Below are 27,819 nucleotides of genomic sequence, written 5' to 3' on the forward strand. Positions count from 1 at the left end.
TGTCAGATTTTGTTGTTTTACACTGAAAGTCCACTGATTGAAGTTTACACTTCAATCCACATGTAGATGTTATAATGTAACTTCTATAAATATACAGATTTATGGATAAATTTCTATCTATCTCCATATCTATAGAATAATGTCTATTAGATATCCATACAAAGCTATTCCAACAAGTCTGAATTATAGTGACTTCGAAGTAAATACATATTGGGATATTGGGAAGTGCTTCAATAACCAATATTTACGAATTACAAATGGTAACAACTCGATAACGTTCAGTGAAGATGTCACACATATAGTTTGTCATAAAATGGTAATTGTTTTAGTTCCATTAGTGTAACAATTCGAGTTATTTCATTTTGTAACTGATTTTTTTCCTAAGTGTTTTATTTTCTCAGTTGCAAACAGTTAGATTTCTAAATTTTACTCTTCAGATTTAGCTTTGAATGTTAAAAAAATTCAAAGACTGAATCTCCAAGGACAGATGATGAAAGAAAAATTTTCGCAAGAAGGCATATATTTATATATTTTTCCTGTAATGGAATCTCATTACTGCTGAGCTCGCACACAGGGAATATATTTACAGGGGGGTTGAACTTATCTGAAATGTATCGGTTGTATCTACAGCAGTGCACAGAAAATAATTGTCAGTATATTAAAGAGCATTTACATGGAAATATTTTTCAACTTCAATACTCAAAGCTGTAGTATGTATGTTGTTTTGACTTGTTAGCAGTTCAGGTTGTTCCAAACGAAGACAGAAGTGACTTTTTTTATAAAAGAGGGCTTGCCTGTTACAATAATTACACAATTTACGATGTACATAATAAACAAGGATATTGTTTTTTATGGCACGACGGGTAGATTGTAGGGGTGTTAACAAAATAGGTGGTTGTTTGTTAAAATATTTGAGCGATCATGTTATAGTAAAATGTCATATTTGATTTTATTTTATTTATTCAGTTAAGCTCATTTGTACCTTTCGGCATTGGGCTCAAAAACGTCATATTTTACTCAGATAATTGCACTGGTCAAAATAAAAATAAATTTATATGGGCTTTTTAATCATACATTGTCTTAAATACACATATTAAAGCATTACTCGTAAGTCCTTTGTGGTAGGACACATCCAAAACTAGGGCGATACAATGCACGCTCTTATAGAATGTGAAACATAAAATGCTCTGAAAGTAGGACCACTGTATGTGCCTTCACAACTAACACCTATATTAAATTTGGCAAATAAAACTGGAAAACCCTATATTACTATTGAATTTCGAGATTTCATGGATATTAAAGCTTTAGTTAAAAACACAGCTTAACTACACCAAAAATAACAGCGGGGAAACAATGAAATGGAATGGTGTGCATATTGTTAAAGTAGAAAAATTAGCCCCCTACACAATTTTATACAAAAAAATCATTTTTTGAGAAGAAATTCCAAAGTATAAATGTTGACTGGAGAACAAGAGGATAGCGAGCACATATTGATATCAGACTTCTCATACATATGCTGATCAGTTATAATCAACGTATAATTTTATTATCGATAAATAAATATCGTCGCCTCAAAGCAACAGTAGGATATGTCATATCCTACTGTTGCACTAGTGCACCGATCAACCAGTTAAGTGATATTGGACCGATGTGATGTGTGTGTATATACGCATATACGGTGCAATCATGCAACAGTAGGATATGACATCCTACTGTTGCTTTGAGGCGACAATATGTAAGTGGGTGTACAGATATTCCAGCCCTCATAAAATTCTTTTTTATACATAAAAAGTGTATGATCTCTCATTTTTTTGTTTTAACATAGTGCATAGTATTTCATGTGGCCAAGTTATAATCATATTTTTTGTGCTATTAAAATCATCTTTTGTATTATTTTATCCTGCTGTATAACAAAATGAATTTAAATAAAATAGATTAAAAAAATATGAATTTAATTTGTTGGTTACTTATTTACTTATTTATTCTACAAAGTTAGGTAGGTATAGTTTTATATATATTTAAAAAAACAACCAATAGAGACACTGAATAACAAACAAAACATGTAACTTTAGTGAGAACACGAAAAATCTTTGTCAACGTCGTGTACATACAGAAAGAGGAAATAAAGGCTGGCTTAAGCTTAAACACAGTTTAATGTTGAGTTTAAGAAACTTCAACAAAGAAATAAAACAGGTAAACAATAATACTACTATCACAGCATGTATATGCAAAGAAATTGAAAGCCACAATCAAAACAACTAAACTAGCCAAGAGATCTATTTAGGAAAGTACTCAGATACTCTACAGAAAAACTGTTTCTTTTTTGTTTGTCGAAGTCGAAAAATGGAAAAATCATGTAATGTAAACAAAAACAAATGATCAGGTTGACAGTGACAGTTGACGGTATCATGTCATTTGCCAATATTTAACTTTTGTGATTGGTTCAAATTTTCAACAACAATCCGGCAACACTGTTCGCAGTTTCTCTCATTCCTTTCTACTCCCTCGATTCAAGAATACAGCTTTTTAAAATCGAGAGAAATTATGAAGGAGTAGAAAAGTGAGTTAGCGTAGTGGGGAGTAAAATTTTCTCTCGATTCAAGAATAAGCGCACTGGAGGTGTGACGAGTATACTACAAGTACAAAGATCCGAATATTCCAGTCAAATGTCGTGTCTGTTCCAAGGAAATGGTCTGTTCCAAATCCCCAAGGAAAAAGAAATAGAGATAGCCCAGCACAAACTTAGAGAAGATCCATCATAGACGAGATGAGAGGTCAAGGAAAGTCTTGGAATGAGGTGAAGACCTTATCGCAAAATAGAACCCGATGGTATGTTTTCATAGCAGTTCTTAGCAGTTCAAGAACCTTATTAATTGAAAAATCAAACAGAATATTTAGTTAATAAAAGAATTGAGAGCCAACTATTTTTAGAAGAAAAATAGTAAAACATAACAGAAAGTTAACAAAATTAATAAAATCAACCGAAATTGGTATAAAATAATTATTCAAATAAAATTCAAAAAGATGTGACGCATGACATTTATAACGTTACAATATACAGGGTGTCCAGAAACTCTACCTACAAACGAAGACAGGAGATTCCTCAGATAATTTTAAGAAAATTTAACCCAATTCACCTAGTCCGAAAATGCTTCTTAAGGGAGCTAGAGCTCTTTGAAGATGGCGCCATGAAATTAGTTTTTCTTAAATACCTCCAGAACGCTTCTATTTAGATAAACGAAAATTGGTATGCTTATTTACTTTTCAGAGATGAATCGATTCCATCTATGGCAAATTTCTAGTACCGGTCATAGGCGTCCGTTTTGGGTAGAGCAACGGGTATTTTATCACATAACTTTTTTGTCCTTAACTTTTATGCATTCTTGACACCGGATTAATAAATTGTGAGGTATTCTAGTACTAAAAGGTACTCTTGCTTTAAGTGGTAGGACACACTGTTTTCTAGAAAAATCGATTTTAAAGTTTTTCGTTTTTGGAATTTGAAAAAAAATTGAAAGAACTTTTCAACAAAAAACGAAGTATTTTACCAACATAAAGTAAGAGTAACTTTTAGTACTCGAATACCTCATAATTTATTAATCTAGTGTCAAAACTGCTCAAAAATTCAAGACAAAAAAGGTATGCTATAAAATAACTGTTGACCTACCCAAAACGGACGCCTATGACCAGTACTAGAAATTCGCAGTTAATGAAATCGATTTATCTCTGGAATATAAATAAATGTACCAGTTTTCGTCTTTCTAAACAGTTTTTTTTTGAATTTTTTTTTTTATTTAAAAAGCGAAAAATTTTCAAATCGATTTTTCTAGAAAACGGTGTGTCCTACCGATTTAAAACAAGAGTATGTATCCTGACAGTGTCAGGAATGCATAAAAGTTAAAGATAAAAAAGTTATGCGATAAAATAACGGTTGCCCTACCCAAAACGGACGCCTATGATCGGTACTAGAAATTTGCAATGGATGGATAAGTTTAATATCTTGTAGATAAATACGCGTACCAATTTTTGTTTTTCTAAATAGAAGCGTTCTGGAGGTATTTAAGAAAAACTAATTACAAGACGCCATCTTCAAAGAACTCTAGCTCCCTTAGGAAGCATTTTCGGACTAAGTGAATTGGGTTAAATTATCTTAAAATTATCTGAAGAATCTCCTGTCTTCGTTTGTCGGTAGAGTTTCTGGACACCCTGTATATATGATCTAGATAAAATAAAGTTGTAATATAAAAGTTTCCGCTCGTATTTTTTAATTTTCCCATCTAATCAATGTTATTAAATATTCATAAACTCTATTAAATTCTTTATTGCATCTTAATATTTTCCATTATTTGTGTTTTTTCTTTTTTCACAGAAACGGTTGATGTTTGCTCATAGACACTACTATTTTGCTGCAATTGGACCTTTCACACTCTGCGTTGTACTGCCGCATAAATACGGATTTGACATTGTTAACAAAACATTGTTAGAGCGTCCCAGTGTCAAAAGCAGTGCTTCTTCTTTAGCTTCGTCCTATTGGAAAGTACATCCAGATTGGTAACGCATAATTGTATATGTATGTATGTGCAATTCTGAACTTAGTATTTTGAATGTATTTTAGGATCTATTGTAAAAAATGTGTAGGTGATACCCCAGAAGATAAAGTAAGGTCCGCATTCAGCTTGAATGAAAACTGTAAGTAGAAGTTTTTAGGTTTTACAATAGTATGCATAGTTTTTAGTACATAATTCAAGAAAATGTAAATATTACCCGTTTAAACTGTATGTCACGACTATGGTTTTGGATGACATTCATCATTCGATTTGCTTTCGAACTTATTACGTTTTGGACGTCACTTTTGGTAAACTGGTCCATTCCTTAATCAGAGCCACTCGAAGCTCTTGTTGTATATGTTGTTGGAGCAGATATACGACATCTCACACGACTTTTGAGAAGGCTCCATCATCATCATCATTCTCTTTGCCTTATCCCTATGCGGGGTTGGCTTCCCTAATTGCATTTCTCCACACAACTCTATCTTGGGTCATAGCAATGTTAATCCCCTTTACCAACATGTCCTGCCTTATCGTCTCCACCCAGGTCTTCTTTCTGCTTAACACTACATCATGAGCATACATTAGGCACCATGTAATACTACCCTGTAGTTTCGCTGTTATCTGGTCCAAAACTAATGAGAATAAATAAGGACTAAGCACCGAGCCTTGGTGCAATCCTACTGTCACCTGAAATTTATCAGTCTCTCCCACACCTGTCCTAACACTAGTCGTTACTCCCTCATACATATCTCTCACAATCTTTACATATTCGCCAGGGACTCCTTTCTTATTGAGTGCCCACCAAAGAATCTCTCGAGGAACTCTATCATATGCTTTCTCAAAATCAATGAATACCATATGAGCGTTGGTCTCTTTATTCCTGTATTTTTCCATCAGTTGCCTTACAATGAAAATTGCATCTGTTGTTGATCTGCCCTGCATAAATCCAAATTGATTATCGGATATTTCGGTTTCTTCACGTATCCGTCTATCAATTACTCTCTCCCATATTTTCATGGTGTGACTAAGTAGTTTAATAGTCCTGTAATTTTTGCATTGTTGTATGTCTCCCTTGTTTTTGTAGACAGGTATTAATATACTGCTTCTCCATTCGTCTGGCATTTGTGCAACTTCTATAATTCTATTAAAGAGACCTGCTAGCCAACTTATTCCTGTCTCTCCCAATGCTCTCCATACTTCCCCACGAATATCATCTGGTCCGACTGCTTTTCCTTTCTTTATTTTTTGAAGCGCTTGAGCCACTTTCTCGTTTGTTATCCTGGTAACCATTGCTGTTACTGTCTCTGTTAACTCCACAGGCTCCATATGCTTGAGAAGGCTCCATATGCTCAATAAAATTAAGGTCTAGACTTTGAGCAGGCCAGTCTATTTTTGAAACACCAACATCTTCAAGTTACCCTGTTACAATCCTTGCCGTGTGTGGTCTCGCATTATCTTGCATTAGGTAGCAGAAACCCATTGCCAATAAACAGTATGGCATCTCATGGTGTTGTATGATCTCCGTTAAGTATCTGTGTGCTGTTAATGCACCCTTCTTAATAAAGACGAAATCCATGTGTAGATCGTGAAAAATCAAATGATGCTGTTGCCTTGCGCTGAGGTCAGGTATATACATTATATATGCGTGAAAACGTAAGATGTCTTATGCCGCTCTAGCAGCACTTATCGTCGTGGTTGTTGATCAGTTTTCTGAAGCGCTTCAGTAGCTTTCTGAAGATAAGGTAAACCTACAGCTATGTTGGTATTAGATAAGTTTGCAGCATTCGTGAAAACATTATACTTCTTATAGCGCTCTATCAGCACATTTTCTATTACTTTTTAGTTTTCCGGGGACCTTTCGGCAGTTTTCAGAAGACTAAAATACGGTGTATCTATTTTTGACCACGGATTCATATTAAGAGCGCAAATATGCATAAAGTAAATCAGTAAATTTGTCTCTGTTCTTTCATTAATAAATATTTTCACTTCTCTGTGAATTAATGTGCTTGACGTACACTGAGCACTTGAATCCAATAACTTCAGAGGGCTCTAGCTTCAGAGTAATACTTTTTAAGACCTAGGTCCCGAACTTTAGTTGATCGAACTTTTTTTAAATTTGACAGGGCCCATTTTTCCATAAGGATGGTTGAGCTGTCACTTTAAAAAGATAAAACATGGATAAAACTTTAAACATGATTTTTAGATATACTCTGGGCTAATTAGCAAAATTCATGGAAAAGTTATTTACCAGCAATTTTATTGCTGGAATCGAATTATAAGATCCTATATATTAATAATATAGGTATGCAAAGTCCGCAGATAGTGTGCTACTTTTTTCATAAACAAAATGGCGCCGACAAATCGTATTTTTTCAATTATTGCTCTATAACTAAAGATTACGACAAAAACACCCAAATAAAAATTCACCGCAATTAAATTATGCATAGAGGTATGTTTTTCCCGATTTGCTCCGACGAAAATTTCCCTCGGATAATGCGGGTTTTCCCAACAAAAACTCTAATTTTCAAATAAAGTTTTAGGTAAGTAATTATTAATCAATAATTAAATAACTTAGTGACATCAAAGCTTTCTTGGTATAGATTGTAATTCCAGAAGCCGGTGAAAATTAAACGAATATTTTAGCAACAATTCAATTGTTAATTAACAATTTACAGTCGCAATAAAGACCAAAATAATCATGAGACATTGATCAAACTTAAAAAGATTATAAAGATGTGATGCCTATTTAATATTTTGTTGACAAAATGTAATTTTTTTATTTTTTTGCATAATCTTTAAATGTTTAAAAAATAGTTATAAACAAATTAACATTTCTCAGAAAGAATTTTATTTTTATTACTTTTATTTACTTTTATTATAAGAATATTATTCTAATTTTAAAAAATACTTAAAATGCGTATTTCAAGGGTCTAGAAAATGAATGCTTCAAAAAATTTTTCCAACCATTTGCAAAAAAGTTATGAAACAGCAAAGTAAATATACGATCTCCGTTGTTTATAATTTGTTTTAATTGTTTCAAAGCTTAAAAGTGAGTCTGTGGTACAATCTAATTACTCACAAAGAATATCAAATATTAGTTCAATAGTTCTATTTTATACAAAGATTAAAAATACTTTTTTTTGTAATTTTTAGCGCGAAAGTAGGCTCGATACAGAGCCGGAGATGTTCACTCGAAGCGACTGACACGCTTTAAACTCGCGCGAGTTGTTTATGTGGACGGGTATAATACATAATACATAGCTACGGTACTGTATTAGTCTATTTTCGCGCGTGAAAATTAAAAAAAAAATATTTATAATCTTTAATTAAAATATAACCATTAAACTAATAATCAATATTTTTTGTAAGTAATTAGCTTGTACTTTAAACTCACTTTTACGCTTTGAAAGAATTAAAAAAATTATAAACAACGCAGTAATCGTATGTTTATTTTGCTGTTTCATAACTTTTTTGCAAATGGTTGTAAAAAAGTTTTAAAACATTCATTTTCAAGATATTTGAAATACGCATTTTAACTATTTTCTAAAATTAGAGTATAATAAAAACTTTCTGATAAACGTTAATTTGTTTATAACTATTTTTTAAAACATTTAAAGATTATGCAAAAAAAATAAAAAATTTATATTTTGTCGACAAAATGTTAAATAGGCATCTCATTTTTATAAGATTTCAAAACTTGATCAGTGTATCATAATTATTTTGGTTATTATTGCGACCGTAAATTATTAATTAACAATTGAATTGTTGCTAAAATATCCGTTCAATTTTCGCCAGCTTCTGGAACTATAATCCAAACCAAGAAGGCTTTTAAGTCACCAAATTATGTAATTATTGGTAGATAATTATTTATCTAAAACTTTATTTGAAAATTAAAGGTTTTGTTGGGAAAACCCGGATTTTCCGAAGAGAATTTTCGTCGGAGCAGATCGAAAAAAACATATCTCTATGCAGAATTTAATTGCGGTGAATTTTTATTTGAGTATTTTTGTTGTAAAGTTAAAATCTTCGGAGTTTTAGAGCAATAATTGAAAAAAACACGATTTTCGGGCGCCATTTTGTTTATAAAAAAAGTAGCACACTATCTGCGGACTTTGCATACCTATATTATTAATATATATAATCATAAGCTTCGATTCCAGCAATAAAATTGCTGGTAAATAACTTTTCCCAAAAATGGCCTATTCTCCGATAATCAGCCCAGACTAATAGCATATCTTGAAATCTACCTATTCATATCTATTAAAAAGTCATTTTTAGCATCCCTTCTGACTTCACTCCTATACGATATGGAAGCCACAAAATGGTTTGACGAATATGGCGGGTCTGACCCCGTAGAAGAACAATTCGTCATAGATTATCAAGTTCACAAAGTGTTTTTAGCCACCTATTCGGGATTGACCAGATGGAGAAACTTTGAGGACATCAATAATATAAGGGAAGAAGATGAAGATAGTTTTGAGAAGAGGAATAATCGAGCTATTGATGAGGACTGGTATCGAAGAGCTGTGGAATTGAATTTCGGAGATGAAAGTATGTTTATATATTCAGTTCCGTGGGAAACATCTGGTGAGTAATAACATAATACGCGATTTCTGTGAAACCCGTTATAGGTCTTGCGTCTTGGGCCCACACAAAAATAGTATATTATTCAACGAGCATGTAATGATGGCTATTACTCACGATGATGAAGTTTGCGACACGAGCCGTAGGCGAGTGTCGTAATTCATCAGAGTGAGTAATAGCCATTACATGCGAGTGGAATACTATACTTTTCTACGACCTTTTTTTATTTTAATTAGTAAAAAATTTAATTATCAACTACTCGAGAATTAAATTATAATAATTTACAAAAATACCTAAATGCTATTTACCCCTAGTACGTGGCTGAATAATTATTAGTTGCCTACTAACTTAATTCTTATTTATTCCTATAACTAAATTCTTATTACTTTCTTTACTAGAAATAGTCAATAGAGGTTCTATTCGTTTCCGAAAAATTATAAGCTTAAATTTGTACCTACTTTCAGTGAATCTAATAAATAGGAAATGGCTGTTGTCGGTGGTAGACAAGGCGAAAACGGCGGGTGCGAAGGGAAAAATATTCCCATGAGATTTTTTTGCATGTTCACATTCGTGAGATATCCCAGAATAAGGTTCAAGAAATCGCCCACGTGAAAAGTGGGCCAATTTTTTTTTAACAATTTTTTTTAATCAAATTGTAAGAATCAATATTTTTGACTCGAACAATTTTTTCTTTAATTTTTTGGACCATTCTGGACAAAAAAGGTCTCTTATAATTTTTCTCTAAAGTTGATCGTTTTCGACTTATAAGCAATTTAAAATTGAAAAAAACGAAAAATGGCGATTTTCAAGGCTTAATTACTCGCTTAAAAGTTATTATTATGAAAGTCAATATATGACTAAATCAAAGTTTAAAGCCCCCCCTACAAGATCCTGAAGAAATTTTTGTCATTATTTTATTACTAAGCTGTTATTTTTAAGTACAGTGGAACCCCATTAACTCGGATTAATTGGGACCGCGGCCGATCCGGGTTATCGAAAATCCGGGTTAGCCGGAGAAAATGGTAAAAATTAATAAAATATGGCATGCTTACAGATAAACTCCGTTATAATTGTCACACAGACACTGGTAAACCACGTTCGCATTCCACACAAAACCACACATACAAAGCGTCGTCAAAAGTCTCATTCTTAGCTTTATTAGCTTTGCACCGATTGTCCAAACTGTCTTTTGTTATCATTTTGAAAAAAAAATTCTTCGATTTTAGTTCTATTTTTCTTCCAATCCGATACTGTAGATGTACCGACACCATAATATAATGCTGCAAGATTCACCTTTATCAATTCTACTTAATGCTTCTAGTTTCTTTTCCATTGTCACTACAACATTTTTACGTTTTGTTGCCCTTATAGACAAAAGACACGCAAACACAAAATCTGAATAAATTTACGAACGATTACAAAACACGACTTTACTACACACAATACCGTCTCTGATGTTATGTTATTTAATAACAGTGATGACTAAGACCATTGTTAAAAAAATAATTTTAATAGTCTTTTCTAAACAATGTTTCAACTAAGACAGTTTCAAATAAAGGATAATACAGGTGCCTGTTGTTTTCGACAATGAATGTGGTGTGCCATGAGTAATTTTTACTATGGTATATGTAGTTCAATCCGGTTCCATTATCTCTCAAATATTATATTACATAGAGTTGGTACAAAACCTCGTGAACCTTGAAAATGCGTATGTATAACCGAAATAAAATGAAGCCAAAAACATACGACTATTTTATTTGCAGCGAATTGCGCGACAGGGTCCCATCTGCACCCTGATATTTTCAGTAATGTCGGATTCATCAATCGTTTCGTTCGTATATTGACGTCACCAAATGAATGAATTAGGTTCACTAGATTTTGTAACAGCAATACATTTTTATTGTTGAAATGTTTGTCTGATAAAAATCGGTCCGGGTTAGCCGGAGTTCCGGGTTATCGGGGGCCGACTTATCGGGGTTCCACTGTAATAGTAATAAGCGCCATGCACGTGTGCGGCCGCTGTAAATTCTGAGTGCGAGAGAGAAGCCATTCCAGCAGTTCAGTTGTGCATCTTACTCGCACTCACATTTACAGCGGAGTCAATACGATCTAACCGCTCAATGTTATTAATTAAAAATAACAGCTTAGTAGCGAATTAATGACACAGATTTCTTCAGGATCATGTAGCGGCGACTTTAAGCTTTGATTTAGTCACTTTTGACTTTCATAATAATAATATTTAACCGAGTTATTAAGTCTTAAAAATGGCCATTTTCGCGTTTTTCAAATTTTAAATTGCTTATAACTCGAAAAAGATCAACTTTAGAGAAAAACTATGAGAGACCTTTTTTGTCCAGAATGGTCCAAAAAACCTAAAAAAAAATTAGTCCGGGCCAAAAATATTAATTTTTGCAATTTGATTAAAAAAAATTGTTAAAAAAAAATTGGCCCACTTTTCACGTGGGCGACTTCTTGAACCTTATTCTGGGATGTCTCACGAATGTGATTATGCAAAAATATCTCATGGGAATATTTTTCCCAACCAACCCGCCGTTTCCGCCTTGTCTATGGACGTATTTCATATATAGTTATTATGTATATTTACATTTAACTAATATAATATAACTATACATATAACATATTTAACACAATATAACTTGAAAAACAAACACAATATTAGTTATAAATTCCAATTACCATAAACAAAATGCGCTAATATCACTGTCACTAAATTAAATGATAAACGTCAAAATTTTTAGTAAACAAGATGTAAACGTAAAAAATATACTGACATTGTTACAGTTAAAATTCCTTTAAAAATTTTTCGAAGTTAATTATTGGTATAAATTACAATAATTATTGTATTAAATAAACAAGTTTAAGTAATTTTATTGGCAGTTTATATACGATTAATATTAAAAGTGGCATACTCCACTTGAATCTAACTTCAGCCCGTGAGTAATGACCCATGAGTGACTTCAGCCCGTGAGTAATGAATTATTACTCACGGGTACAGTAATGGGTGCTATTATCTATGAAAAAATAGCGAATAATGAGCATGTTATTAAACGGTCGTAGAAAAAATTTGTGACATACAAGTGACAGAAAAAACGTTCTTCTGTGATTATTATACATTGAACTTAAAAAATTATGTATTACTTGACGGGTATTTGTATATTAACGACTTATACTTAAAGATGTATAATTAGTTGGCGATCACAATACTCTAAATAAGCGGTTCTCAATATGTGGTACATGTACCACTGGTGGCACGTATTGTTATTTGAGGTGGTACACAAAACGTAAAAACAACCAAAAACAGCACCACTATTATAATTAATTAGATCACCTAACTCATCGCCAGATACTGATATAATACCGAACGAACTGCTGAAATACGGCTCGGTCAGAAACTCACTAATTGCAGACAATTGCTCGGACAGAGCAGAAATACCACAAGATTGGCACACCAGTATCGCAATGCCGATTTTTAAGAAAGGATATAGATCATGCCCGGACAACTACAGAGGAATAACTCTCTTAAATACGACAATGAAGTTATTCACAAGCATACTCAAGGATAAATTGTAATCACAGATAAAGAACCAAGGGCGGATCCAGGGAGGGGGCCATGGCCCCCTCCGAGAATTTAAAAAATATATAAGTTTAAATATTTGCAGTTCAAATGTTTTTAATTGCAAACACATGTACAAAACAGGGGATACATATGTTTTCTGGACTAGAATTGAACAAAGACAGTAACAGAAGCTTCAAGAATGGCATTGGATGTTTTATAAATTAAAATGTTGATAATTTTACAAAGTACCAATTGTTAGAACGACCTTGACAGTCATCAAAATCGTATCAATTTCCATATTCTATACACACAAAGAATAAAAAAAGAAATGAACTGTTACTTGGGTCACTAGCACTTAGAACAAAGGAGTTGGTTAGTATTTTCGCACAGCCAAAAGGAATTGTTTTACAAGTATTGCGTTTTATTTTTTTATTGAAAAATATGGTCACAATAAAGGGATGACAGCCCAAAGCCTTGTCATGAAACCTTTAACATCTTTCACCAAACTCATGAGCAAAGACGGAGCCATACAAACCCATGAAAAACATCATACCACAAGGACTGCGTTCAGCTTGAGCTGGATTTTCTACAAAGTTATCGCAACCCTCGAAAGTCAGTCATTAACCGGATAGACTCTCAGAGGTCTAAACAGATACCAAAAAAAAAGAAAGACTACGACCAATAGTAGGGTCTATAGTATTCTTATCTTAGGTCGACAAAATATTCCTCTAAGGCAGGCCGCACATCAAAGAAACATGAAACGTAAATTACGTTTCATGGAAATAAACCACTGCTAAACAAATATACGTCCGGCCATTTATGAGACTCTCCGAAAATAAAAATTTGTCATGAGCATGAATCACACTCGTTTCATTGGTAGGCGGACTTTGAGATTTGTTTAGCAGTGTTTTAGTTTCATGAAACATGTTTTTCGTTTCATGTTGCATGTTTTTCGTTTCATGTTTCTTTGGTGTGCGGCTTGGCTAAGAGACCATCGTGATGATGGCCATCTACTTCTGGACAAAGATGCTGGATCTAGCAATGAGGGGAATTGTTAAAGTTTAAAATTGCATCTGGAGATAAGACTCTTAAATAACACCTATCCACAGCATCTTCCTGAGCAACATACATAGGTAGCACCAGTCAAAATCAATTAATAACATGTTGTGGTGAAGAAATAATTAAACAAATAATGAATCATGTTCAAAGTGCAAATTATTACTCTGTGATATTAGACGAAACGACCGACGGATCGTACGTGGAACAGCTTTCTCTAAATTTGAGATACATACACAATAATAACATCCGTGAAGACTTTGTCAAGTTCAGTGGCGCTTATGAGAACCTTAAAATAATTAGTGAAAATCAAGAAAGAGGGAAAGAACAATGCCTGACAGGAGAAGCATTGGGAAAAATAATATTAAACTTGTCGAAAGAACTGCACTTGGATCCGAAGAAATGTGTAGGAATCGGTACTACGGCACGAATAGTGAATTTTAAGGCACTTCTTACACACGGTAAAAGTGTGTGAAATGTGCCTTAAAACTCACCATTCTAACAATAATTCTTAAAAATTACCCCCCATACTTCCAGTACCTCTCCCCAAAAAAAATTCATGGCCCCTCCCGAAAATCGGTCCTGGATCCGCCCTTGTAAAGAACAGAGTAGAACAGCAAGGATTCAGAAAAGACAGGTCGACAACGGACGCAATATTTGTTATGAAACAAGTGAAAGAGAAATCGATAGAATATAACAAACCTGCATATATTTGCTTCGTAGACCTAACGAAAGCATTTGTCAGAGTCAGACTTAGCGATATAATAAAGAAAGTTAAGCAAAAAAAATACCGGCAAACATTGTTGAAGTCATAAAACAAATGAACAATAACAACACGATAAAAATTAAAACAAACGGCACCACTACGGCCAACATACCAACACCAGGAGGAATCAGGCAGGGAGACAGCCTCGTTCTATTTCTATTCAATATGCTAATGGATGAAATAAGATAAGATGTGGAATCGCTACAACTAGGATACAGACTCGGCCACAGTAAAATCAGTATAGTGTGCTATGCGGATGATGCAGCCCCTGATTGCAGAGGATGAGGATGACCTACAAAGACAACTTTATCGATTCTCAAGCATGTCGACGACTCAACATGAACATATCCACCCAGAAAACAAAATGCATTACCATTGCGAAAGACCCAATTCGATACAAGCTCGTGGAAGAGGGGAAACCCATAGAACAGGTAAACCAGTTCAAATATCTAGGTGTAGAGTTATCAAATTATCATGACCCAGCCAGAGACCTCAGAGGATAAATTAACAAGGCCGCTGTCTCGTCCGGATGTTTGAGAGATGTGGTCTGAAATAACCCATATATGAGAATGGACAGCAAAGTTAGAATTTATAAAACTTGCATCAGATCTGTTATGACGGAGGAAATTGAATCAATAGAATACACCAATAAAACCAAAAGCATGCTACGAACAACCGAAATGAAGAAACTAAGAGCAATAGCAGGGAAGACAAGAAGAGATAGAATACGAAATAACATCATCAGGGAACAATGTGGTGTGCTAGATGTAGTCAGATGGGGCAGGCTAAGACGAAGAGAATGGTTAAGTCATGTGAAAAGAATGGAGGAATACAGACCACCAAGAATTGCTCTAGAAGGAAAACCAACAGGCAAGCGTCCACCGGGAAGACCGCCGAAAAGATGGAGAGATAGCTGGCAGTCTACCTCTCAAGAAATATTTCAACGTCGGAATTAACAGATCGACAGACCTACAACAAGTATAAGAAGACGAAGAAGATCACCTAACGAGATTATTATTTCAGTTAGGTGGTACCAAAAATAATAAAACGTATTTGGTGGTACATGACTTAAAAAGATTGATAACCGCTGCAATAGATAACCAATCAATGACCTGAATAAAGATAATTTGACACAAAATCAATCGATCGTCACAGTATGTTTACAATATCATATGAATATGGTAAAATGACAATTGTAATTTCTAGGTTAGTATTTTTCAGCGACATAAATATAAATATTTTATGTCATTGGTAGGTTTATTCGGACATTGTATAGTGAAATTTGATCGTATATTTATTTATTTTTACACTTAATTATTTTAAATATTAATATTCTTGCAAATATTTGTATAAATATAAATATAAATACGAGTATTCTGACGACTGTCAGATACAACTAAAATGTCATGTAATGATTTGCAACATTCTTAAAATCCTATATGACGTCAAAATTAAGGACGCACTGAAAAAAGGATTTGGGATCATCTGTATTTCCCTCATGAGACTTTTTTTATTAGTTATTTATATCGAGTCGGAAAACTTTTCAATTTCGAAAAATATTCGGTAGGGGGCGTTTCGTAAATATAGACAGCTGGAGTACATTTAAAAATTTGTGGGGCAATATTACCAGTTAATGTAAATATTTTTAACAAACAGCCTTGTAAAAAACAGCTGTGAAGGTATAAATTTTATGAAATTTACCATTTTACTTGGGAAATAAGCCACAATTTACGTTGGAAGTGAAATTTATTTGACGTTTCGATTTCCACTTCGGAATTCGTTATCAAAATAACGTCAAAGAAATTTCATTACCAACTTAAGTTGTGGCTTATTTCCCAAGCAAATTAGTAAATTTCATAAGATGCCACAAAGAAATAACTTCAGAACAACATATAAATTTTATCTCTATATGCACATTCTCCATATAAGGGCGCTCTATGGAGTCATAAATGATGATTTTTTGCAGGATTTTTTAATAAAATATTTTTTTCAGACAAATGTTTAAGGGTATGACATCAGTTGTCAGACGCACCAAAGTTTAGAAACCTCTATACAGGGTGATTGATTAGTAGGGTAAAGCTCAATAGCTCCGCTATAGTAATAGATAGCAATAAAAGTTAAGAACAAAAATGTTAGCCACCTTTGAGCTTCACATTACAAAATTAGTTATAATGTTACAGGGTGTTCGATAACAGAGTGGCAGACCAAACTTTTGTTTTTTTAAATGGAACACCCTATATTTTATATTAAATTCAAAATCTTGTTAACTTCTCCATCACAAAAATATAAAGGTTTGTTATGTTATACAGGGTATTTACAAAGTTATAACCAATTTTGTATGAAAATCGTAACAAGTTCAACTCCCTGTATAAATAAAAATGAGCAAAACAACAATGGTTTATTAATGCCATATTTTTTAACGTATTGTCAAAATTTTCAAGAATGGTCGATATTGCCAATTTTCTTTATATCATCAAATACAGGGTGAGTCAAAACGCAAGTACATTATTTTCTCAGTAATTTTAAATGGAACCCCCTGTATTTTATATCACTATTAAAAAGTACCATTACCGTACTTTAATTTTTAGATAACATTCCCTATGTCTAAATGTATTAGTTTTCGAGATATTTCCATTTTTCAATGGACCAGTAGCATGGCCACCCAAATCACTAGAATTTAATAAACTGGACTGATTTTTTTGGGGCTACTGATAAGATGAAAAATAGAATACAAAGTGTATTTCGATGTGTTAATTTACAAATGCTCCGTAGAGTAAGTTGCTCATTCAATGATCGTTTTTAGGCGTACATAAATGTGTTAGAAGGTAATTTTGAACATCTTATGTAATTAAATATTAAAAACATTTTATTAAAAGTAGCTTCTAATTTTTTCAAAGATATTTTTTTGCAAAATGTATTACTGATAAATTATGTTTCGTTCTTTATTTGTTACATTGTTACATTTACATACAAAAGTAGTGTTTAATTGTCTTCACAAAATATTGTATTTTGTGTTTGTGTGTTTTTTTGTAAAATTTATTACTAATTTTCTTTGTTTATTTGTTGCATTTACATAAAAAGATAGTTTTTAATTGTTTCAAAAATGTTGCATATAGTGGTTGTGTTGTTGTTTGTAAAATGTATTACTAAAAAATGATTTTTATTTCTTTATTTGCTACAGTGTAGTGTTACATTGATTACCGGATTGATAATCAGTAATCTTCAATTGTCAATTCAGTTATGGCTTACTTAAAATTTAGATACATTTAAACACCTAAAATAATTTGCTCTGAGAAATGAAAATATCTCGAAAACTAATAAATTTGGGCATAGAGAATGTTATATAAAAATTAAAGTACGTTAATGATACTTTTCAATAATGATGTAAAATACAGGGTGTTCTATTTAACATTACTGAGAAAATAATGTACATGCGTTTTGACTCACCCTGTATTTGATATAAAGAAAATTAGCAATATTCATGATTCTTAAAAATCTTGACAATAAATAAAAAATATGGCATTAATAAACCATTGCTGTTGTGCTTATTTTTATTTATACAGGGAGTTGAACTTGTTATGATTTTCATACAAAATTGGTTATAACTTTGTAAATACCCTGTATAACATAACAAACCTTTATATTTTTGTGATGGAGAAGTTAACAAGATTTTGAATTTAATATAAAATATAGGGTGTTCCATTTAAAAAAACAAAAGTTTGGTCTGCCACTCTGTTATCGAACACCCTGTAACATTATAACTAATTTTGTAATGTGAAGCTCAAAGGTGGCTAACATTTTTGTTATTAACTTTTATTTCTATCTATTACTATAGCGGAGCTATTGAGCTTTACCCTACTAATCAATCACCCTGTATTTACGAAACGTCCCCCCTCCCGAAAATTTTCCGAAATAAAAAAGTTGTCCGACTCGACATAAACATCTGAATAAAAAAAGTCTGATGAGGGAGGTAATGCATTTTTTGCAAATGCAAAAAGAAAGTTATTTTATAAAAATATGTATTACAATGGATTATCTGAAAATATATTGGATAGTCTCTGGATAGTCCACAACCGCTCCATGTTAGAGATTTTGAAAAGTCCAGATTCACCCCAACCTCACAGATGATATTTAAAACTTATTAGTTTGAACCTGGAAATTTTGAAATTTGGACCTTGATTTCGCAAATTTAGGAACCATGATTCAAATGGAAAGTGGAATCCTACTTAGTGAGTTCGTCACATCATTACTTAGAATTGATTTAAATAACAATAGGCTATTGATTATGTGTTTTTAGAGAGGTTCTACAACGTTAAAAGTGTTTTAATATTTAAATGGATCTCGAAATATGAAAAAAAACTCGGAGTGCATTTAAAGAGATACGTTCTTGAGAAAGGGGTGAATTCGTCCCTATACACTGCGGTTCATTAGAGTGAATTCTAAGCATTTATCGTATATGTAGATCCACAGAAAATATTCAAAATTAAATTTTATACCGAGATATCACCTTCGAAAGTCAAAACATTTTATTTTCTTTAGAAAGATATATTCAAAAGCCGAAGCAAAAGAACATGAAAGAACACTATTTTGTTTCTTGCTCCATACCTTTTTTACACGGGATATAGGTTGGTATAGGCATTACTTCATGGAAAAAACTCTCATTCTTTCCTTTCAAAATGACGTTTGGTAGAATTATTTATGATTTTTAGTATCCAGGAAGCAATTTTTCAAAGTTTGTCACTCACACCACTTTTGGAGATGATGCCAGAGTTATGCAAAAACAATTCAAGCAGATATCATAGAGATAAAATATGGGAAAACAAATATGATGACGAATCTCGTCCTCAATGAAAAGTCCTAATAGGAATCGATAAGTCGTCTATAAAAGTTGTAGAAAAATATTGGTATCAGCTACTCGCGAAGAATATCTTTAGGTTACGTTGTATGTAGTTGGAAAAATAATCGTGACGTTTATAGAGTTATCAGCCAACTATATAATCTTTATTTCTTTTACCAGCTGACGCCAGTGTCGAAAATCAAATTTTACATTTCTGTAATAAATATTATCTACTATATCTACATACAGCATACTTATGTAATTAAAATCTTTTTTTTTTGTAAGCATTTATTAACAATCAGAATTACATATTCTATGAGTTAATTTGATAACAAGTACAATAACTTATATCAATGTAGTATTGTACACTAAAATGGCGTTATGAGGTACATTACCCAGCGGTTTCACCTCAGTTTCAGCGAAGATCTATGGGCCATAATCTTCGCAATTTTCTGTTGTTTAGTGGCTGCAGTAATGGTACTATTAATTGGTTGGGGTGGCCTTCCAATTTCTCGTGGTGTCTGTTGGCTCTTTCTTGAATTTCTGTGCTGACTAACGGGATGTTTAGGTCTGTATGAAGGGTTTGGTTGGAAATGTACCACGGGGCATTTGCGATGGTGCGTAGAATTTTTGATTGAGTTCTTTGGATAATTTTTGTGTTTGATTTGCTGGCACAACTCCATAGTTCTATACCGTACGTCCATATAGGTTTGATGACTGTTTTATAAATCAGCAGTTTGTTCTCAATTGAGAGTCGAGATTTTCTACCTACAAGCCAATGAATTTCTTTCACTCTCAACTCAATTTGCTTCTTCTTCTTTAAAATGTGTTGTTTCCAGTTTAATTTAGAATCAAGATGAAGCCCCAGGTATTTAACGATGTTCTGTTGTGGTATGTTGACTTGATTAAGGCTAATATTTGGGCATTGGTCTTTCCTTAGTGTGAAAGTTATATGTGTTGACTTATTTTCATTAGCTTTTATCTTCCATTTCTTTAACCACTGTCCAATTTGGTCTAGGTGTTCTTGAAGTTTTAATACTGCAGCTCTTGGATCCTCTTCAGTTGCAAATATTGCTGTGTCATCAGCGAAAGTTCCAATGGTGGTTTGTGGAGAGGTTGGTAAATCGGATGTGTACAGTACATAAAGAAGTGAACCCAATATACTACCTTGTGGGACTCCTGATTGAATTTTGTTTCGGTTTGATAGTTCATCTTCCACTTTAGTTTCAAATTCTCTGTGATTTAGATATGATTTTAATAAGTCAAAATATTTGTTGGGTAGGGATTTTTTGATTTTATAAAGTAATCCTGGATGCCATACCTTATCAAATGCTTGGCTGATGTCCAGAAAGGCTGCTGTGCAATACTGTTTATTGTCCAAAGCTCTATTAATTACATTTGATATACGATGGCATTGTTGCACTGTAGAATGACCTTGCCGGAATCCAAATTGGTGTTCTGGGATCCAGTTTTGGAATTCTAGGTCGCTCATAATTCTTTTAAGTAACAGCTTTTCAAGAAGTTTTGAGATTATTGGCAGTAGACTTATTGGGCGGTATGATGAAACATCCGTTAAAGCTTTACCAGGTTTCGGTATCCTAATTACTTGGGCAATTTTTAGTGATATAGGCCAATAATTAAGTCTTAAGATTGCATTTAATATGTACAATAATTTCATTATACCTTTTTTAGGAAGTTGTTTTAGCATTGTTGCTGTTATGAGATCAGTGCCTGGTGCCTTCTTTTCATTCAAATGATTAATTTCATCTTTGATCTCCTTCGGTGTAATTAAAGTTAGTCGCTCTCGTTGATTAATTGGTAAGGCTAGTTCCTGCTCTACTTCTTGTACTTGGTCATTGTCGTGTGGCTTGAAGACTTCAGTTAGATGTTCAGCAAATAAATCAGCTTTTTCTTTGTTGCTTTTTGCCCATGGTCCTGGTGGTATTGAGTTTTTCCGAATTGGAGGTGAAGTATTTATTGGTTTATTTTTGTTTTTGACTGGTTTCCAGATAGAGTTATCTTGACGCGAAAGGTTTGATACATAGTTTTCAAATGAGTTGTTTCTCATATGTTCTAGGGCTGTTTTTAAGTTTCTAGTTTTGTTATTATAAATTGCCCTGTCGTCTGGTCTGTGAGTTCTTTGCCAAATTGATCTGGCTTTTCGTTTTTCTGCTACTAATTTTTTTTTTTCAAGAGGAATGTTGGTTGAAAATTTTTTTTGTCCAGGTTGAGGGGTAGATTGTTTGGCAGCATTTTGAAGTAAGTTGATTAGATTATTAGTTTCTGTTTCTATGTGTTCGGGAGTTTGCAATCTCACTAGTAGATTTACTTCCTGTTCTATGATTAGCCGGTATGTGTCCCAGTTTGTTTTGAAGCTATGCAGTCGAGGTATAGGTTTTTTTATTATCACTGTTGTGCTAATTGTAGCAATTATAGGACTATGATCTGATGATAAATCAAAACTTGGTACTACATCTGTATATGATTGAGATATTCGGTTTGTAATAAAGATATCCAATAGGTCTGGTGTTTTATTTGGATCGGTTGGCCAATATGTCGGTGATCCCGTCGATAGGAATGAGTAGCTTTTATCCTGGATAACTTTTGCTAGCTCTCTGCCTTTAGTGGTTGTTAGGCGTGAACCCCATAGCGTATGTTTACAGTTGTAATCTCCACCTGCTATAAATTTTGGCCCTAGAGTTTCGAAAAAGGGTAGAAGATCTTCTTTTGTAAATCTATGCCTGGGCGGACAATAAATTGCTGTGTCAGTTATATCATATGGAAGAGTTTGTATTTTTATCGATGTTGCTTGAATGTGATTTGTTTCGTATTTTAGCATTTCATAATGTTTTATAGTTTCTCTTATCAATATGGCTGAACCTCCTTGGGCTGTACCATCTGGGTGATTTGTGTAATATAATTTATACTTAGGTATCTTGAAGTAGGTTCTGTCTGTAAAATGGGTTTCACTTACTAGTAGTATGTCTATGAAATTTTGTTCCAGAAATAGTTTTATATCTTTTTTATGATTAGGAAGACCATTGGCATTCCATTGGGCAATTCTTATGAACTTAGACATTGTTAGTTTACTTTATTTACTAGCATGGAAATCATGTTGAGCACCATACTGTTTTGTTGCATTAGCTGGTTAAATAAATTTTTAAACTCTTCTAGAAATTTGGTAAGTATACTCGCTGTATCTTCGTTATTGTTCTGATTATTTGCTGCAGCTTGAGCGTAACTTTCATACTGATTCTGAATCCTGGGTTGTGTATATATTCTGGGTTGTGTATGTATTTGATTTATTGCTGGATTTAATACGTTTCCTCTGTTGTGATACCTGTTATTAATATTATAAATTTTTTGGTAATGTTCACATCCTTTATAATTTTCGGGGTGATCCCCACCACCTAATGCACATTTTGCTGGAGTTTCTCTAGTCTTCTTACAAGTTGTGGTATTGTGAGCTCCTCCGCATTTGACGCATACAAATGGTTTATTGGTAAATTAAAATCTATTTAATAAAATAAAAAATAAAATAAAATAAAATAAAATAAAATAAAAATAAAAAATTGGTAAATTAAAATTAACATCTAAAAATAAATTATAACTCTTTAAAAATAATAAAAACCTTATCTTGTAAAAGGTATATCTAAAATCCCTAAAAAGGGCTGTATCACAACAAAACGTTTTCGGAATCGATATTCCATAATCAGTGTTATCACCTAAAATAAGTATAACTCTATAAGTAAAACAAACGTGAGGTTAAATTGTGACAAAAGTGAAAAATAGAATAGATAGTTATACTTACAGTAAGATAGTTGTAATTACAGGTAAAAACCCTTAAATTGATTTTAAACAGTTGGGGTTACATTATATTATCCGATATTAAAGGATGTTAAAAATATTTGCAGATCAACCCCTTTCATCACATGACATCAGCCATATTGGTTGGGAAATTGTAGGTAGAACCTTACGTGGCAGAGTTTAGGTGACAACTGACCGGAATGGCCCTCTCAAGGATGTCAGCACTAGACTGACACCGTACCTTGACAGAATGTAATAATATGTGTAGTTACTTCAGCCAAAAGAATTTAAATTTTATGTTAATATTTAAAATAATAACAGTAGTGAAAAAAAAATTTTGTTGGGATTAAAATTAATCTACGCTGAACAAGTATGATGGATAAAAGTTAAAAATTATAGAATCAAACAGAAGTGAATTGATACTTTCTTTAGGTTAGGCAATTATCATCACTTCTTTCATTATCATTCATACATGTGGTTGAAAAATTATAAATTTGTAAATACAGAGTTGTACTTTTTTAAGATATTAAGATTTATAATTTTTCAATCTATGTAATGATAATTGCCTACCCTAAAGAAAGTATTAATTCAGTTATGTTTGATTCTATAATTTTTAACTTTTATCCATCATACTTGTTCAGCGTAGATTAATTTTAATTCCAACAAAAAAAAATTTCATACTTTTATTATTTTAAATATTAACATAAAATTTAAATTCTTTTGGCTGAAGTAACTACACATATTATTACATTCTTTCAAGGTACGGTGTCAGTCTAGTGCTGACATCCTTTAGAGGGCCATTCCGGTCAGTGGGTCAGTTGTTACCTAAACTCTGCCATGTAAGGTTCTACCTACAAATTCCCAACCAATATGGTTGATGTCATGTGATGCCAGGGGTTAATCTGGAAATATTTTTAGCATCCTTTAAAATCCGATAATACACTCACCGGCACAAAATTCCGCCACCCAAAATTTTTGATTAAGTTTGACAATCTATAACTTTATTATTTGTACTCCGATTTTCCAGATTCTTGCATCAGTTTGTAGGTACATGTATTGATGTCGTTTTTTATTATTCCGGTAATAAAATTTTTTGATTAGATGGCATTATACGGGGGTGAATGGAAGCGTTGTATTTTCTCTTAACTTTAAAAAATACTGTGGAAAAATTTTGAGGGCTGATTTTGTTTCATATTTCTTTTTTATTGTCCTGGAAGTATCACTAAGGTTTTTTTTTTAATTATCCAAATATATCTTTTCTTGTAACAGCTGTAAATAAAAACACTGCTTTGAAGGTTTATTAAATTAAAAATATCAAAGTCACTAAAATTAACAAAACAAAACAAAATTAAAAACAAAACCAAACAATTCAATAGCGGGTATGTCCACCTCTTGCAGCAACGACTGCTCGCAATCTGTTTGGCATCGAATAAAAATGTGTTATCCTTGCCCCGGGAATAGCCCGATATTCCTCTACCAGGGCCATAACTGTACCAAATTTTCTGGAGGACTAGGATGACGGCGAATAGCTTTTTTAATTTATCCCATAAATGCTCAATAGGATTGAGATCTGGTCTGCATACGGGCCATTCTAATGTTCTAGAATCTAATATCGACACTTTTTAAGTATTGAGTATTGTATCGGTTATGCCAATGAATTATCGTATCGAGTATCCATATCGGAAATACTTTCTTATAAAAATATCGTATTGATACTAATTTCGATACGATATCGATACAATACTCGATAAAATATCGACATAAAGAGGATTATACATCTGAGCTGCGTAGGCTTTTTATGCCCACTTTTGCATGATTGGCAAATGGACAATATTCTAAAAATATTATACTTATAACTTAGATTCTTATAAAAATTGAATATGGCTGAGTGCTTCTTTGAAATGTTTGAAAGTCGACTAATACTTACCAATTCTGTATTGTTTAAAAACTACTTTTAAAAAGATAGGGAAATTCCCGGAGATTCGGAATAAATTGCAATTCAGTATTTGTTGAAATTTTTTTTTGCCTCATCATCACTCACTTCCATAATATTGCCACAAATGCCACATGATATAAACATGATATGCTTTTTCTCATGAGGATCTTTCAGTGCGTCACAGTTTTTCGATTTCTTTCTAACGCATTAAATTGCATGTGACAGAAAAAAACGCACGTCGGTGATTACATTTCGTCGGTGACATTTATAATATTTATTCTATTTGTCAATAGATGGCGCTATAATCGAAAAAAAATTATTTACGAATTATATAATATATCTACGAATATAATCTGTTCAATTTATAAGACTGTACAAATCAAAGAAATACCATTTTAAAAATGCAATAAACACAATTGATTTGATTTTATGCCAAATTGCAAATAAAATGTGACAACTGTCAGATTTAACTAAAATGTATATTATCACGTACTTACCTTTTTTTCTATCATTTGTGACGCATTGAAAAATGCTCATGAAAAGAAGCATATAAACAGTGTAAGCATAACCGTCATTTACTCACTCTCAAAAGTTGCAAGTTCAGGGCACTCAAGTGTAAAATTAACAGCTGATGCTTGGGTTGCAGATCACTTATACTATTATGTAAATAATTTTTGTTTACATTTTTTTTCTGGATATCGATATCGATATTTTCAATAATATCGAGGCAAGCGTATCAACAATACAAGAGTATTGTATTGATTTCAGATAATGAGTATCGTATCGACATTAATATTGCTAAGTTATGTATTGTATCGGTATCGTATTGGTTTTCGATACGATATCAATAAAATATCGATATTTTTATCGAATATTGTGAAACTCTATCATCTATATCAATATAATATGGTATAATTTATACTTGGTTTATTGTAATTTATATGTTTAAGGTTATGAAAATAATACAATGATTACGAGTACCAAAGCTATATTTGTGGAGAATGGCGATCTTAAGAGCCCGGTGGCGGTTGTAGGACTTCAGTTCAATCACAGAGAAATGTATGAATGGTACAATGATATTACTACGCAGGTATGATATTTTAAAAAGATCGTCTCAATAGAATCTGAAGTAATATAGATAATTGTGGTAGTACAGCAATTAGCGCATTTTTGATTATTGTGTTGAAGTGTGGAAACAATGCACATAAACTTGACAATTTACTAATAGCTGAGCCTTTAAGCATCATATGTCTAGATCTCAATTTCAAAATTTTCTTGGTCCATCTTCCATTTCTGTCTCCGGCAACATGGCTTGCCTAGTTCCATTTCATCGTTGGAATCCTTTTAACTGCATCCGTAACTTCACTTTTTCTTCTAACTATTTCAACGTTGACCTCTGCATTGCTTTTGTGCCACTTGTATGTTATTGGTTATTTGTTTGCTAAAGGTTAATGTTTCTACTCGTTACGTTAGAACCGAGCTCGTTACTTATCAAAGACCTTATTTTGTAAGTAGGTATGTGGGAATATCTGATCCAAACACTTCCCTCAGTTTTCTGTTCATGTTTTTGTTGTTGTTTATTTGGGTTTATATGACTGCGGACACTAAATCCATTCGCCAATTTTACTGTTTTTTATTTTATTAGTCATTTTTTCGTATCTTATCCTAAAACTAATACTAATATTATCTCTAATAAACGATTCTACTAATAAATATTTATTTTTGTATTTTTTTAATAATTTTTAATAATATATTTTTTTTATTTATTTTTTTCTAAATGATATTCTTAGAGTTCCACAGCAAAAACTGCAACATTCTTCTTTAGTTCTTTAGCCCCCTACTCAATTCGAAAGCTTTTTACTATGGACTATCCAAGTTCGTCATTCATTTTTATCTACATATTTTTTTTATTATATATTTTTAATTATTATATATATTTTTTTCCAATTATTTTTTTTTATATTTTTCTTTCTTTTTTATTTTTTTTATCTGTTCATGTAAGTATCTGTTTAACTCTGTCATTTGATTGTCTCTTCCTAATTTAATCTCGTGGTGCAGATAAATCTTGAGAAGAATTGGTACAGAACGACAACTGCTATGCACAATTAAGCAGAGAAAAACGGGGCACCTAATTAGAAACAAAAGATACCAGTTTCTGCAAACCTTAATTGAAGGAAAGATCGAAGGAAGAAGGGGAGTGGGCAGGAAGAAAATGTCAAGGCTCCGTAATGTCAAACAATGGACAGGGCTAAAAACATAAGAGACCTAATACATATTGCAAGAGATAGAGAAAAATGGTCAAACGTGATCGCGAACATCCATTGTTCAGAAATTCATCACTTCTATTGACTCCAGTATTTTCCCAATTATTGTTTCTTATATCACTAGGTAATAAAACGATGAATTTTTAGGAGAGATGGTGTCTCCTTGCCTCCAAGAGAAATGTGTTTGTGTCGCCATAGTAGATTTTGGCTGCAGCTGTTGCGCTATTATATACATTCCGAAGAAGTTACGCACCTATGATCAATACTGCACTGTATAATATAAGAGGTCTTAATATGGAGCTATATCCGACTAAGTCAACTGCTTTCTCAAAATCTACAAATATGAATATCAAAATGTATGTTGTTGTAGTCTATAACTTTCTCCATCAAGGACTTACTTGTAGGTGGCCATTGGTTCCAAAGCCATTAGGTTTGTTCTAGT

General features: G+C 32.6%; 1 protein-coding gene across 2 annotated transcripts in view; it reads left to right on the forward strand.

Moving 5' to 3' along the window:
• The window catches only part of LOC114325682 (voltage-dependent calcium channel subunit alpha-2/delta-3-like), a 111,210-nt gene that overhangs the window by 65,138 nt on the left and 18,253 nt on the right, over positions 1-27,819 (forward strand). For both annotated transcript variants that reach the window (XR_007697002.1, XM_028273812.2), the window contains exons 16-19: positions 4,370-4,551; positions 4,616-4,689; positions 8,829-9,137; positions 26,064-26,203. Coding sequence is in view for 1 of the 2 variants with exons in the window: in XM_028273812.2 (XP_028129613.2) it covers positions 4,370-4,551; positions 4,616-4,689; positions 8,829-9,137; positions 26,064-26,203 (705 nt within the window). In the remaining variant the exon portion in view is untranslated. The remainder of the gene's footprint in view (positions 1-4,369; positions 4,552-4,615; positions 4,690-8,828; positions 9,138-26,063; positions 26,204-27,819) is intronic.

Source organism: Diabrotica virgifera, chromosome 3, assembly GCF_917563875.1.
Source record: "Diabrotica virgifera virgifera chromosome 3, PGI_DIABVI_V3a".
Classification (NCBI taxonomy): domain Eukaryota; kingdom Metazoa; phylum Arthropoda; class Insecta; order Coleoptera; family Chrysomelidae; genus Diabrotica; species Diabrotica virgifera.